Source organism: Lates calcarifer, linkage group LG13 (assembly GCF_001640805.2).
Source record: "Lates calcarifer isolate ASB-BC8 linkage group LG13, TLL_Latcal_v3, whole genome shotgun sequence".
NCBI classification, from domain to species: Eukaryota; Metazoa; Chordata; class Actinopteri; family Centropomidae; genus Lates; species Lates calcarifer.
In genome coordinates this window covers 26,293,860-26,306,960 of record NC_066845.1, presented here as the reverse complement: position 1 = coordinate 26,306,960, position 13,101 = coordinate 26,293,860, and the positions used below count along the sequence as shown (strand labels likewise).

At 41.0% G+C, this 13,101-nt stretch overlaps 1 protein-coding gene and 1 long non-coding RNA gene across 4 annotated transcripts in view; one reads left to right on the top strand and one right to left on the bottom strand.

Moving 5' to 3' along the window:
* The first annotated feature begins 3,622 nt into the window (after positions 1 to 3,622).
* Positions 3,623 to 13,101, top strand: part of gramd2b (GRAM domain containing 2B) — a 12,043-nt gene continuing 2,564 nt past the window's right edge. The window contains exons 1-12 of one of the 3 annotated variants that reach the window (XM_051074878.1): positions 3,623 to 3,848; positions 7,999 to 8,121; positions 8,918 to 9,005; positions 10,051 to 10,120; positions 10,457 to 10,560; positions 10,868 to 10,963; positions 11,247 to 11,318; positions 11,608 to 11,697; positions 11,823 to 11,934; positions 12,312 to 12,455; positions 12,582 to 12,657; positions 12,814 to 12,915. In XM_051074878.1, the coding sequence (XP_050930835.1) occupies positions 3,751 to 3,848; positions 7,999 to 8,121; positions 8,918 to 9,005; positions 10,051 to 10,120; positions 10,457 to 10,560; positions 10,868 to 10,963; positions 11,247 to 11,318; positions 11,608 to 11,697; positions 11,823 to 11,934; positions 12,312 to 12,455; positions 12,582 to 12,657; positions 12,814 to 12,915 (1,175 nt within the window). In that variant the 5' untranslated portion in view covers positions 3,623 to 3,750. Of the gene's footprint in view, positions 3,849 to 5,877; positions 7,372 to 7,998; positions 8,122 to 8,917; positions 9,006 to 10,050; positions 10,121 to 10,456; positions 10,561 to 10,867; positions 10,964 to 11,246; positions 11,319 to 11,607; positions 11,698 to 11,822; positions 11,935 to 12,311; positions 12,456 to 12,581; positions 12,658 to 12,813; positions 12,916 to 13,101 lie in introns of those variants that run through there. The other 2 variants (XM_018673741.2, XM_018673742.2) reach the window with 2 other exon arrangements.
* LOC127143161 (uncharacterized) overlaps positions 12,845 to 13,101 on the bottom strand; it is a 20,599-nt gene continuing 20,342 nt past the window's right edge. Inside the window, exon 3 of the long non-coding RNA XR_007814393.1 lies at positions 12,845 to 12,960. This is a non-coding gene — a long non-coding RNA (uncharacterized LOC127143161). The remainder of the gene's footprint in view (positions 12,961 to 13,101) is intronic.

Below are 13,101 nucleotides of genomic sequence, written 5' to 3'. Positions count from 1 at the left end.
CAAAGTACTTAATAAAGTGGTATCATACAATACAGAACAACAGAGGTGGACTGAGTGGATTAATTTCTACAGAAAACACAAACATCTGTCAGCTCCTCAGTGACCGTGATGGTGTTTCACCATGTGAACATTTTGTGAAGTGTAAGAGAAATATTTGAGGATCATGTGCGTTGTCTTCACAGAGTAGAAACCAAACAGCCTCCGACAGATGGATTAAAGAGGGAGAAAGCAGATCAGGAATAAACTGACATGAATGAAAAGTGTGTAAATCCCACAGATTATTGTCACTCAGGTGACTGCTGTCGGTGTGTGATGAAGAAATACTCAAAGACATCCCGCCTCTCTCTGTGGCTGAACGCTTGTCATGAAGAAATAGTGTTTTACAAACCTTAACAGTCAACACAGACAGGAATTCATTATCAGAGTCATTTAAAGGGATGAGTGGAGTAAATACAGATACATGACACTGTAGACTAACACAATAAATACAGCAGGAGCCCACACTCAGCACAAAGACAGAGTATTAACCATGAAACTTTAATCATCCTGGAGAACGTGGCTAAATTAGAAAAAGACAGTAGACTGCACAGTAATATTAATATTTAGTTGTCTGTGGCTCTGAGCAGTGTTATTGCAGCTGTCGAGGGAAGCAGAGTCAGTTCGCCCTCTTCATTGTGAAGAAATTTGTACTGAATGAATTAGATGCAGGAATTTATTGGAGGTTATTGGTTTTAGAGGAGCTCCTGACAGCTCATTTCTGGGATGGAAACTGTGTCCAATGTGTGGTTTATGAAGACAGAGACAAATATACCAGAGTGTTCAGTCTGAGAGCCAGTATTCTGGGCCAGTACTGAGAACTCTTTTAGCTTGGACTTAATTTACTCTATGAGCCAGAACACTGCTATCTGCCCCGTTAACATTTCCTCTTTGTTACGATCAAAGATCTGTTTTCTTACTGTCAACAAACCCACGAACCAACAATGAATGTGTGTGTATCTGAAGCCTGATATATCTTATTCCTCTGTGCCACAGAGATCCATTCTTCCATGAACACACACACACTGTACTTTAATTTGACTCAGTCAAACACACACCTCCTGCCCTAAATACTCACTGGAACACCAAATGTGGATCAATCCACCACTGAAAACGCACCACTCCCTCCTGTTTGTCTGATAAAAACTACAGTAAGCTGCTGTTTGAGGAAATCACTGAAAGTATATATTTCTGTGCTGATTTTAAAGATTAAAGGACAGAAGTCAAAAAGTGTTGAGATGTTAACACATTATTGGTTTTGGTCTTTCAGTGGTGGAGTGGTGGATACACAAATACTCTATTACAAGTAAGAGTCCTGCATGAAAAATCCTTCCAAAGTAAAAGTACATAAATATTAGCATCAAAATATATTCCGTGTATGACATCATTAGATGATTAATACAGGTGAAGTGGTTTTATAAACAGGGACAACAGGTAAACCTGAGGGGATGTTAGGTGATTAATGTGACAGGAAAGAGGAAAAAAGTGATCTGTTTTCAGTTTTTGAACCTTTTCTCTAATCTTTGATTTTTTTTACTGAAATAAAACCATGTAGAAAGTTTAGAGGGAAAATCACTATTTACTAGAGCTCAGAAACATGTGACCCCAGCTACACACTGATTACTGTAAGACGCCAGAGCCCAAAAAGGTTGGAAAACACAGGTTTCATCTTCACTAATGCGTTGTATTTCAAAAGCTTGTTATATCATTCACCTTGTTAAATCTGCATCTTAAAAGTAAGTAGTAACTTAACCACTGTCAAATGAATGTAGTGGAGTAGAAAGTAGAATATTCCTCTGAAAGGTAGAACAGTGGAAATATAAAGAAACATAAAATGGAAATTACTTTCTTTCCACTACAGATGACAGTAAGTCAGGAGAGACACACAATGTTTCAAGTTCAGACTGGTGACAAGTCCTTAAACCCTTCGTATCACATTCACACACAGTCGTACCTGCAGCAGACATCAGGTTCAGTATCTTGCCCAAGGACACTTCAGCACTTCAGCCAAGGATCGAACCACAGACCTTCTGGTTAATGGACGTCCTGTTCTACCTCCTGAGCCACAGCTGACCACTGAAAAACAAGAAGAAACCATCAGTGTCACGAACCAGCAAGAACACAATAAACTGTTTTTGCCATTCGTCTGCTCATTATGAGTCTGTCTGTGTGGTGTGATGTGAACACTGATATTTTAGATATTTTACCACATATATCTGAACAGCTGCTGAGCAGTAAGGAACAGACAAGTTTATCTGTGAGAGACGCCATCTTTATTCTGCCTTAACAAAACCACAGCCCGTTAATATTAATATCCATTCCAAGGATGTTCTTTGAGTTAATCATATTCTTCAGGACTGATCTCATCATCATCATCAACCAAAACACGTTTCTTTAGCTTCTATATCTTCAGTTACAATTATAACACAAGCACATGATGATAACAGGATCTTGATCAACAATACTTTTAACTGCAATGTAAATAATGACAGTAAACAATTAAATAACAATAAAACATTTTCCCTTTTACCTTAGAATTCCTTCCATTTGTTTCTTTTAGCTAACATCACCTGGAGGCCGCCATTACAGAAATTACCGCGCCACGCAACTTCCACAAGTTCACCGTAAATTCACATGTAACTCATGACTTAATGATTAAAGACCTTTCTCTGAGGTGACAATTCTCTCCTGAACCGTGTTATAAATCAAACAAACATTACTTTCAGACGCTCGCGGAGCTGCGCAGTGTAAACAAACAGGTGCTAGCTTGAAAAAATACACTCGACATAAAACTACGTCCAAACTTGGCCTCTGAGCTTTTATATTATTAATAAAACTGTCCGAATGCTTATTTAACATGTAGGTTGCAAGAAAATCCGACCTTAATCGTTTTACGGCGGGCTTTACATACCTGCAGAGAAATAAGGTTTATCCATGTTTGATCAACTCCAGCGCCATCTTTCTTCTTCTTCTCACGTGACCAACACCTGCGTTTCCTACTGAACCTGGTGTTACAGCGACACCTACTGTCACAAAAACATTTCAACATTAAATCCTGTTCTTTCTTTCTTTCTTTGTTTTTATTTTAAACGATATTTATCATGTTGCTTCTCCTGAGTAACCGATGGATAATTGTTCCCTTTGTTTAGAGCAAAAACATCCTTTCTTTAGATGCTGTATTTTGTTTTGGTAAGGAAACCTTATTGAATTGTAGCCTACATCATCAACCTATTTCACTTCTAATAGAGGCCATTTTTCACCTTCTACACAAACAAACATTTTTTTTCTTCTTGAATGTCCAGTAAAAGTGCAAAACACAGTCATGAGTTTGTCAATCACTGACCAGAGACTCTGATAAGAGATCTGGGGCAGCAGGAGGAGGAAGAAGAGGGGTCAGTGAAACATCTATATGACTGTTACACACTGTACTGTCATTAAACCAAACAAACACAGCCACTGTACAGACTGACAGACGGGAGATGTAATATTTTGTTGCAGAGGTTTTAGGAGGCGTGTCGACTGTGACCACACCATGTCCTGCAGTATATATTAGAGGAAAACAGTAGAAAACAGACGAACCACTCCACAACAACATAACATGGACTAGAGGAAGGTGGGTCCATTCAGTAGAGCTGTAAATTAACATCTAGTTTATTATGCAACAACAGTCAGGTCTGCCTGTGTGAAGCATCAGCCGGTGATTCTGTTGCTCTGATGGAGTACTACAACACAGACGACTTGTTTCATTTTAAAAGAAGAAACACGATGTCCAAACTCTCCTGTGCTCTGTCCAACTCAGCCGGACATCACCGGTAAGAAACGTTTACAGCAGTTTTTGTGACAATGGTAACTTGCAATGTCCCCACTGTCTAAAAAAAAATCTAAATATGAAGCAGAAGTCTCCAGATTTAATGTTCCGCAAAACATTTTACAGAAATCCTCTCTCAGGTCTCAGTTTCTGTAGGTGGCGCTGTTTTCACTGGTTTTCTACCTCCAGGCCAAACACCCAGTTCTTTTTCAGTCAGTCAGTCCTACACGCTGATGCAAAATTAGACAACTATTGGACTTTATACAGAGATTCATGGTCTCCAGAGGATGAATCGTACAGACTTAGATGATCCCTTGAATTCATCTTTAGCGCCACCAACAGGTTGGCTGTTGTGGTTCTGAGTTATTTATCTTGACAACTAATGGATCTGCATGAAAGTTGCTGCAGATATTTAAGGTCCAAAAAAGATAAATTTAAATTACATTAATGACCCTCTGTAGTGTCTAGACATTCATGGTTCCAAGAGGATAAATCCTCCCAACATGGGTGATCCCCTGACTTTTATTTTTTGAAGAACACCACTTTTGATTTTTATTGAAAAATCTCAACAATACGTTGATTTAGAACCAAATACCACACGTCAGTGTTTTCCTCAAATAGAGTTACAGTTATTCTCCCGCTCTCATCCACATAAACACACACACACACACACTTTGTTGTGACCTGAAAAGAATGAATTTATAATACAGTCTGAAATTCCAGGGGTTTACTTCAAGGATTTAATGTTGTGTTTCCATTTCCAAGACGTGTGACAGATAAAAACACCACAGTCTGAGATATCCTCATGTTTTCAGTGAGAAAGCCTGAGTTGCAGTTCATGCAGTTTATGTTTGTGTTTCAAAGGGCGTCTGGTCTCTGTTTACTCTCCACGACACGCAGCAGCCTCTGCAGACTTCAGTGATTATTGTCCAACTGAATGTCTCTACATCTTAATGAGAATCAATCCGAGCAGCTAAAGTAAATTACATTTCCTCATCTTTATTTCCAGAGCAGCTGGAATTAAATCGTCACTGGATGCTGTAGCATTTAATTTTAGCATTTATTGCACTGTTGTTTAAACAACAATAAAGCAATAATATTAAAAACAAAAATAAGAGACACACATGAGTGTGTAGCGATGTAATACTCATCTAATCATTAAAAACTATCAATTTAAAATAATGTAGGAAATGAACACTGAAAAAAGATGAATCTGCAAAGTTAAAAGTAGAACTACATGAAACCTGAAAAAGATTCAGTACTGTTTGTATTTCAAAGTGCAGCATTGTGTGTGTGTGTGTGTGTGTGTGTGACGACACAGCAAATATTAGAAACTCTGGCAGTCGATAACACTAACACACGCACACACACACACACACACACACACACACACACACACACACACTCATACACACCAATTTAAGAGGCTCTTTTGTTCGTCGGACTGTTTCAGGGCTCAGATTTGGTCTTAATGTCAAAGATAGAATCAGGTCTAATTTAAAGGAATAGTTCACAGTTTTAGTTCAAGCATGAATTTCCCCTTAAAACTAATTTATGTTTTTACATAAACTCATTAGATAAAATATTGAACTTTAGAGGTGTTGGTAGATTTATTTTTGGACTTTGGACAGAGACAGGCTAGCTGTTTCCCCCTGCTTCCAGTCTTTATGCTAAGCTAGGCTAACCATGTTCTGACTCCAGCTCCACGGTCAGTGTACAAACTTGACATTTCCAAAAGTGGACAAACCTGTTTTCCAAAATAACTACTGGGACATGTATTATGTCAATAAGAGCTCTCATAGATATACAAGAGCAACTGTGTATGTGTGTTTTAGCATGAGCACATACTGGGCTGTAGGGATGTGTGTATGTGTGTGCACATTAGTGTATTTTACCTGCTGTATTTTGAAAGTGTGTATTTGCATAACTTTGTGTGTGAAACATAAACAGAGTTAGAGAATGAACAGAGAGAGAGAGACTTCATAACATGTTTGTTGACTGTCACACACACACACACACACACACACACACACACACACACACACACACACACACACACACACAGGCAGGATCATATATCCTCCTTCAGGCTAAATTTACACAGGAACTAAACATTTGCATGTAGAACTCAAATAACGGCCTGGTGCTCGTATCAGTGCTGTGGTGACTCGTACTCAGATTAATTAACTGTAACGGGCCGTAGTTGTTGTGTTTGCTAAAATCCACCAGGAGGCATCTGGACGTCTGATCCAGTCACTGTAAGTACACAGGAACCGATCAGAAGAGCAGGTGACATGCTGGGATAAAATGATTCAACAAAGCCAGGAACAGCATGGAGAAATGTTTGCAGTAGAACGAGATGGGATGTGACCCAAGACTGGATTAAAAATAATTACCAACGTGCACCCGACAGGCCCAGAAACCTTCAGGGTCACTGCACATCTACTACATCTATTAAACTGCAAACACTTGAGAGAATCTGCCTGACTCCAGGACGAAGCCAACACTTACTGATCCCTGTCCTGTCTTATCTATCAGGGCACATTTTCCTCCATCACATTGTGTTTTTTGAGGAAACAAACTTGATTTTATATGAATGTACCAGAAGGTGGCAAACAATTAAAACCTGACTGTCAACAGTATTTCACAGAAGTAAAATCATTACTGTTACCAAGGTTGAATGAAATTGCCTGATTTTCCAGGGAGTCTGGTGGTTTTCTCCCTGTAACACAAACCTCAGACACATCACGTCCTCTCACAAGTTCTCATTAGTTTACTGGGCTGTTAATGAAGAAGACTGCAGTCAGTGTAAAGTGATACAACCGGTGTTTTCTCTACCTGACTCTCCTGCTCTGCATTAATCAACGCAGCAAAACTTCAATAAATGACAACATGAACAGCAGCAGAGGGAAGCTGAGCAGACCGCAGCCTGTTCAGCCATGACAGGGAAAAAAAAGAGAAGAAAGTTTTGTTCCTGTGTAAACTGAGCCAGAGAGAACCGCAAGGGAAATCACCGTGTTCCCACTGACATTGAATGTCTCAACATGTTGGGTCTGTTCAGGCGTCATGTGAACGAGACGGAGCAGAGAAAGAAAAGATTTTCAGGTGTACAGCAATGCAGAGGAGAGCAAGAATGAAACTTTACTCTTCAAACAAAGCAGGGTAAAATGTCACCGATCAAAGGTTTAAGTGAAATACACACACACACACACACACACACACACACACACACACCACCCTGTCCTGCCGTCTGATTGGCTGTGACATGTGAGCCCAGCAGACACTCCCACAGGCAGGTGAGGGAGCTGAGGATCAGGCTGCAGGGTCAGCTCACCTCTCACTTCTCACGGCAGCTTTCAGGACAGCAGGACGGGTCAGGGCTTGGCGTTTTCTTTTTTTTCTTTTTTTTTTGGTTGGTAAAAACCGTTGAGTGTGATGACTGAACAGTGTGTGAACCAGCAGACGTCTCAGGAAGACACCAGGAAGTGCAACAGAGGAGCTGCAAAGCATGAGGAGAGGGATTATCAGTGAGTGACCACAAACTGGGTCAAAGAGAACACCTGTAGATTTTATAGCAGTACAGATAATGGTGCTGAATGTACTGGTATCTGTAATAGTAGTGTTTGGATCAGTGGCAGTGTTGCAGCTGTTAGTTTAACATTAGTACAAGTAGCAGTAGTAACAGCACTACTAGTGTCTCTGTTAGTGCTGAGAATTTAACACTTTTGACTTTACTCATTTATTAAGCAAAAATTCAAAGTATTTTCTTGTTCCAGCTGAATGTGTGATTTTCTGTTCATACACTACACATTTCATATATCTGAAGTTTGGATTATTGGTCGGACAAAATAAACTGAGGACTTTCTTTCTATCGATCATGAAAATAATCCTGATTTGCAACTAGATCCTGATAAATGATCTTATCAAAGATAACATTAAGTCTTATCGGTGTAAACAGTTTGTTGACAGATAAGTAACAGAAACCAGCACAGTAATGTCAGAGATATGTGTGAGGTCATTTTAAAACTGTGTCTCCTTTACAGAGTTTGTCCACCAGAGAGCACTGAACTCTTTAAGAAACGAATCTAAGGGAAACTTAACAAAAACAACTGTTCATGTGAATAATGCTGACTGTTGTTTTCTTCTGTGTGTAGTTCAGATTTAGAGAACGTGGTGGAGGAGCGTCAGAGAAATGGGAGGATGATCAGTGAAGCTCTGCAGGCTGCTGATCAGGAGCAGAGGGAGTCTTCAGGCAGGAGGAAACCAGCGTTAGTCAGGTAAACAACAGGATGGAGGTTTTGTTGTTTGTTTTCTTTGAATTAAATTATTTGTTTTTTAATGTGTACAGTATGTGGAATGTAGTCTGGGTGCTATTAAGAGGTTTTTATTATTGGCTCTTGAGAAAACAGCTTCATTATCACATTTTAAAATAAAGATTATTTTGTGGTGTTCGTATCTATATTTAAGATTTTTACTCAAGACAATAAACCAGACACGATTGTGCCCCCAGAAGGTTTAGTGAGACATAATTCTTTAAGATATATTTGCTATAATGGTTAATCTTAATATAACATGTTTGAAGAGCAGGTTTAAAAATGGAGCTAGTATGAGCAAAAATCTTGACAGAGTGGTTCTTAAGAAAAGTTCCTGTGGTCAGAAAAGTTGAAAGTGGTCGTACTGGGAATCAGGAACGTAATCAGGACAACTGAGCTTCTCTGTGTTTTGTGTGTCAGTGGAAATTTTGACATGATGGTGGCGCTATAGGAAAGGTCAAAGGCCAGCAGAATCATTAGGAGCTTTCCTCTGAAGGTCAACATTTAACTGAAACTATGAAACCAGATGTTAGGATGTTTTTCCACTGGATAAATGGACCGTGCCATGGAGGCTGAATGATCTTTTCTTGATGACTATAATAAGTAGTCTTATATAAATCCAATTGAATTAGAGTTCAGAGGGTCACAGACAGACAGACATGAAGCGTGCGGTGAAGGAGTGATATAACACTTTATATAATGTGTATTAGTTGCACAGTAAGTTAATTCCTCTCTGTGTGTATTGATCTTGTTTCTGCAGGTCAAAGACCTTTGACCACTCTCTGCTGACTCAGGTCCAGACAGACTCAGAGGCCAAGATAGAGAGAAAGAAGTCTCACTACAGCCAGGTGAGCTTTCATTAACTAAACTCTGATACATATTTTATCACACCTATAAACGTTACAGCATGGCAGCCGCTCTCAGACACTGATATCAGATATCATTTCTGCTGACTGGCTTTTTCCCAACATCATTATCTCACTGTTGATCACTGACACTGTCACCGAGCATCTGGAGGTACAGACTGGGGCTCAGGCTGGTCTGGGTGGCAGACCTCCTTCTACACTACAGGACTTTATGTCTTAATGCTGGTTAAGTCTGTCAGCACCAGTTAAATCTCTGGATTTCACAGTAAACCACAGTTTTAAATCTGGTGTCTGTGGCGACATTCACATGCTGGAACACTGGTAGCAATGCATTTTACATCAACCAGCAACGACTGGTTTGCCAAAGCTGGAGAGGGGAGCAACCGTGACAGAGTACAGTAAAAAAAAAACCTGGGAAGTTTTCAGAAAGGTTTCTGATTCTCCAGATAAAAAAGAAACTGTTCAGAGGACGGATGACAGTCTGAAAGAAGAAGGTGACAGACAGTGAGGACAGATGTCAGGATGCATCAACAGTGTTTGTCTGATTACTGTTACTGCCAGAAAGGAGAGACAGGTTTAAGTGTTGTTCATACTTTCATATGATGCTTCTCAAAAGAGAGAACCTTGTGTTAAGGATCTCCTCAGTGTCCTTCCACACAGAAACACAACCTCCTGGATGATACAAACGTAACACCAGTTTATTTTCTACTCATTGTGAATTATTTCAGCTCTAAATACTACATTACCCATGAGCCTCAGCTGCTGCTGTGCTGGAGAAAAGTCAGTCAAAGCTGAAGTGAATTCAGAGTGTGTTGAATGTTCTGACACCTGATCCAGAATCAGCTCTGATTGTTTCTTACTGAAATGCACCCTGGTAGTTGTAGCTGACTTCTCTCCTTCAGTCTGTCTGTCCATTTACTTTTAGCTCTTTAAGTGTGAGCATCACTCAGCATTAATGTTACTGTATCCTAACTGTGTGTGTGTGTGTGTGTGTGTGTGTGTGTGTGTGTGTGTGTGTGTGTTTCAGCTCTCCAAGAGCAACTGCCAGTACCATAAAATATTCAAGGAGATCAGCAAAGAGGAACAGCTCCGACAGAGTGAGTCTTTAATGTTCACAACTATCCGCTCCACCTTAAATACTGAATGAGGGATTAGATAACAGGTGAACATTTGATACCTGTGAGCTGTTTGTTAAGCACCACATGATGATTTAATGCTTATGACAAAGTATGAGATCAATCTGAATCAACAATGACTCCATTCAATCCCAACCCACTGTGATGAAGTGGAAGTAAACAACTGGACTTCAGTTTTCCTGTAAATCTTATTCCACTGGTTTGATCCTGACAGTGTACTGTATCTCTTTTTTCCACTGAGCTAACACTTTGAAAATGACGTGTTCAGTAACCTGATGTCATTTACCTGCCTGTCAGGTTACACCTGTGCCCTGCAGAAAGACATCCTCTACCAGGGACGAATGTTTGTCTCCGACCACTGGATCTGCTTCCACTCCAAGGTGTTTGGCAAAGACACGAAGGTACTGTGAACTGGGACAGAGGTTTCTGTTGCTGCAGACAGCGTGGCAGGTGTTTTGTGAAGTGGTTGTTACAATAGAGCAGAGTCCTGGATCTATCCCTCTACTGCAGAGAAACAAAATGGTGTAGCAATAGTTAAGAGCTGACACTGCAGAGAGACAGCACTTTATATTCCTGAATGATTTTCTCTGATGAGGTTTGATGACAGTGTGACCACTGCTCCCCACAGGATGAGTGATACTGTACCAACAGAGAGTAGACTAGTCCCTGCAGGGCTCACCTGTTCATCCTGGTGTTTGTCCGTCCCAGATTGCCATCCCAGTGGTGTCCATCACCCACATCAAGAAGACCAAAACTGCCATCCTGGTGCCAAACGCTCTGGTCATCGCCACTGGAAACGACAGGGTGAGAGAGACTCATCAGTTCATCCTGACGAGATCTAAAGAGATAATATAAGAAAGTTCATCAGAAATTTGAGCTTTAAAATCTGAGCTGTGTAGTGAGATATAACTGTTGTTTTGTCTAATTCAACAACAGTGTTGTGAGGTTGGAAACTTTGATAGTTTGTGACCCGAAGCCACATCAGAGATCCAACAGCCGTCCAATCAACACTCAGCACCAAACATCTGTCGCTACAAAAACCTCTGGACTTCATTATAAACAGTCACTGTTGTGTTTGTTGTTGCAGTATGTGTTCGTGTCCCTCCTCTCCAGAGACAACACCTACAAGTTCCTGATGTCCGTCTGTCTTCATCTGGAGGTAGGACAGACTTCACACATGAGGCCATAAACTACAGTTCATACACCTGTTGTTAATCACAGCCAGGTAAAAACCCGGGAGACACAGCTAACGTCAAGACTCCTCCACAAGTTTTTAAACCCCTAAAATCTATATTTCGCCCTTTAACTTAAAACATGCATTCATTAGTTTAATCTCAGAGGGAGAAGCTCACTGTGTGAAACCTGACGCACCTGAAACTGTGCTTCTAAATCTTCTGATATCAGCCAGCTTCTGTGAAATGCTCATACAATATGTGACTGTTAAACAGGAGAAGAGTCCATGCAGCAGCCCCGTCCCCTCCTCAGCAGAGAACAGCTTCAGGGGTCAGAGGTCACCTCTGACACCTCGCTTTCCTCTGGTGAGTCAAACACATACACATCAAAACCACAAACACATCATCATCAACATGATACGTGGTCCAATCTCAAACGACTCCATGTTAACTCACCAACCAGTGAACATGCTGTGTGTGAATCTCTGCAGAGTTTCTCAGGTGACTTCAGTGACCTGGATGGAGCGGTGCGACAGAGGAGGCAGGAGATGGAGGAGAGCAGCAGCTCCGACTCCCAGACCCCCGACTACGACAAGATAGCAGGTATCACCACAGGATTCACGAGCATGACTCGTGGACTCAGGAGACTCGTTTCTAGCTGCTTTTACTGAATTAGTGAGCACACGACATGAAGTTTAAACAGGACTGTGGATCTCAGCAGCAGGAACAGAGCTGTGAACCTGCTGCTTTCATTTTCCCTCTGTATTCTTTATGTTATCTAATTGCATTTATTATTCAGTTCACTTCCTACTTGCACAGTATTTCCCTCACATCTCCCTCGGCTCTTCCTCCTCTGACTGTGTTCACATGACAAACATGACCCTGTAGTTCCCTGTGGGTTTTACAGGGCAAATCCAAACTGAGGATAACAGAGTACAGAGTTAAAGTCAGTGTCTTCTCTTCTCTATTCAACGCTGCAGAGTTCCCTGTTCCTCCGTTCCTGGATGTGTTGACGCACACGGACAGAGCGGCTCCTCCTGAGCATCCAGACCAGCACAAAGTGAAGAACCAGCATCAGAACCAGCAGAGTTCAGACCACAAGCAGCACGAGACACAGCACACAGGTGAGATGATTACCTGCACCATCAGGCAGTGTGAAGGTGGTGAACTATCCCTTTTTCCTGACCCCCCCACCTCCAGCTCTTCCTTAACAAATACTTTAATAAGTTGCATGTTTTCTCTGTGTCCAGGCTCAGAGGTGATGGTGGACAGCAGGACTCTGAAACCAGTTTCTCTCAACACTTTGCTGTTTGTCTACCTGTTCCTGTAAGTTCACTGCCATTCACTCATTCATTCATTCATCTCTTCAAAATGAAATATGAATCGTTCACTTCTGACATTAAGTTTTGAACTATCTTCACTTCTCTCACTGTAAAAGTTTTGGATCTGTCACCAATTGACCGTGTGTGTGTGTTTTCTCAGAGTGTGTGTCCTGGTCTTGTCGTCCTGTTACCTGGCCTTTAAGATCTTCTCGTTGGAGCAGATGCTGACGACGCTCGGCTCCGTTACAGAGTTCACACAGGAGTGAGTTCACGACCTCTCAGAGACACAGAGCTCGTCCACAAAGTCCTGGAAAACATGAAAAACTTAGAAATGATACAAACTGATGTGGAAGAGCGATGATCATTACTAACAGGTTTTCCTACTGTCAGCTGGAAGATTTTCAGATGTTAGCATCATAAAGAGAAGCTGCAAAATTCCCAAATATGC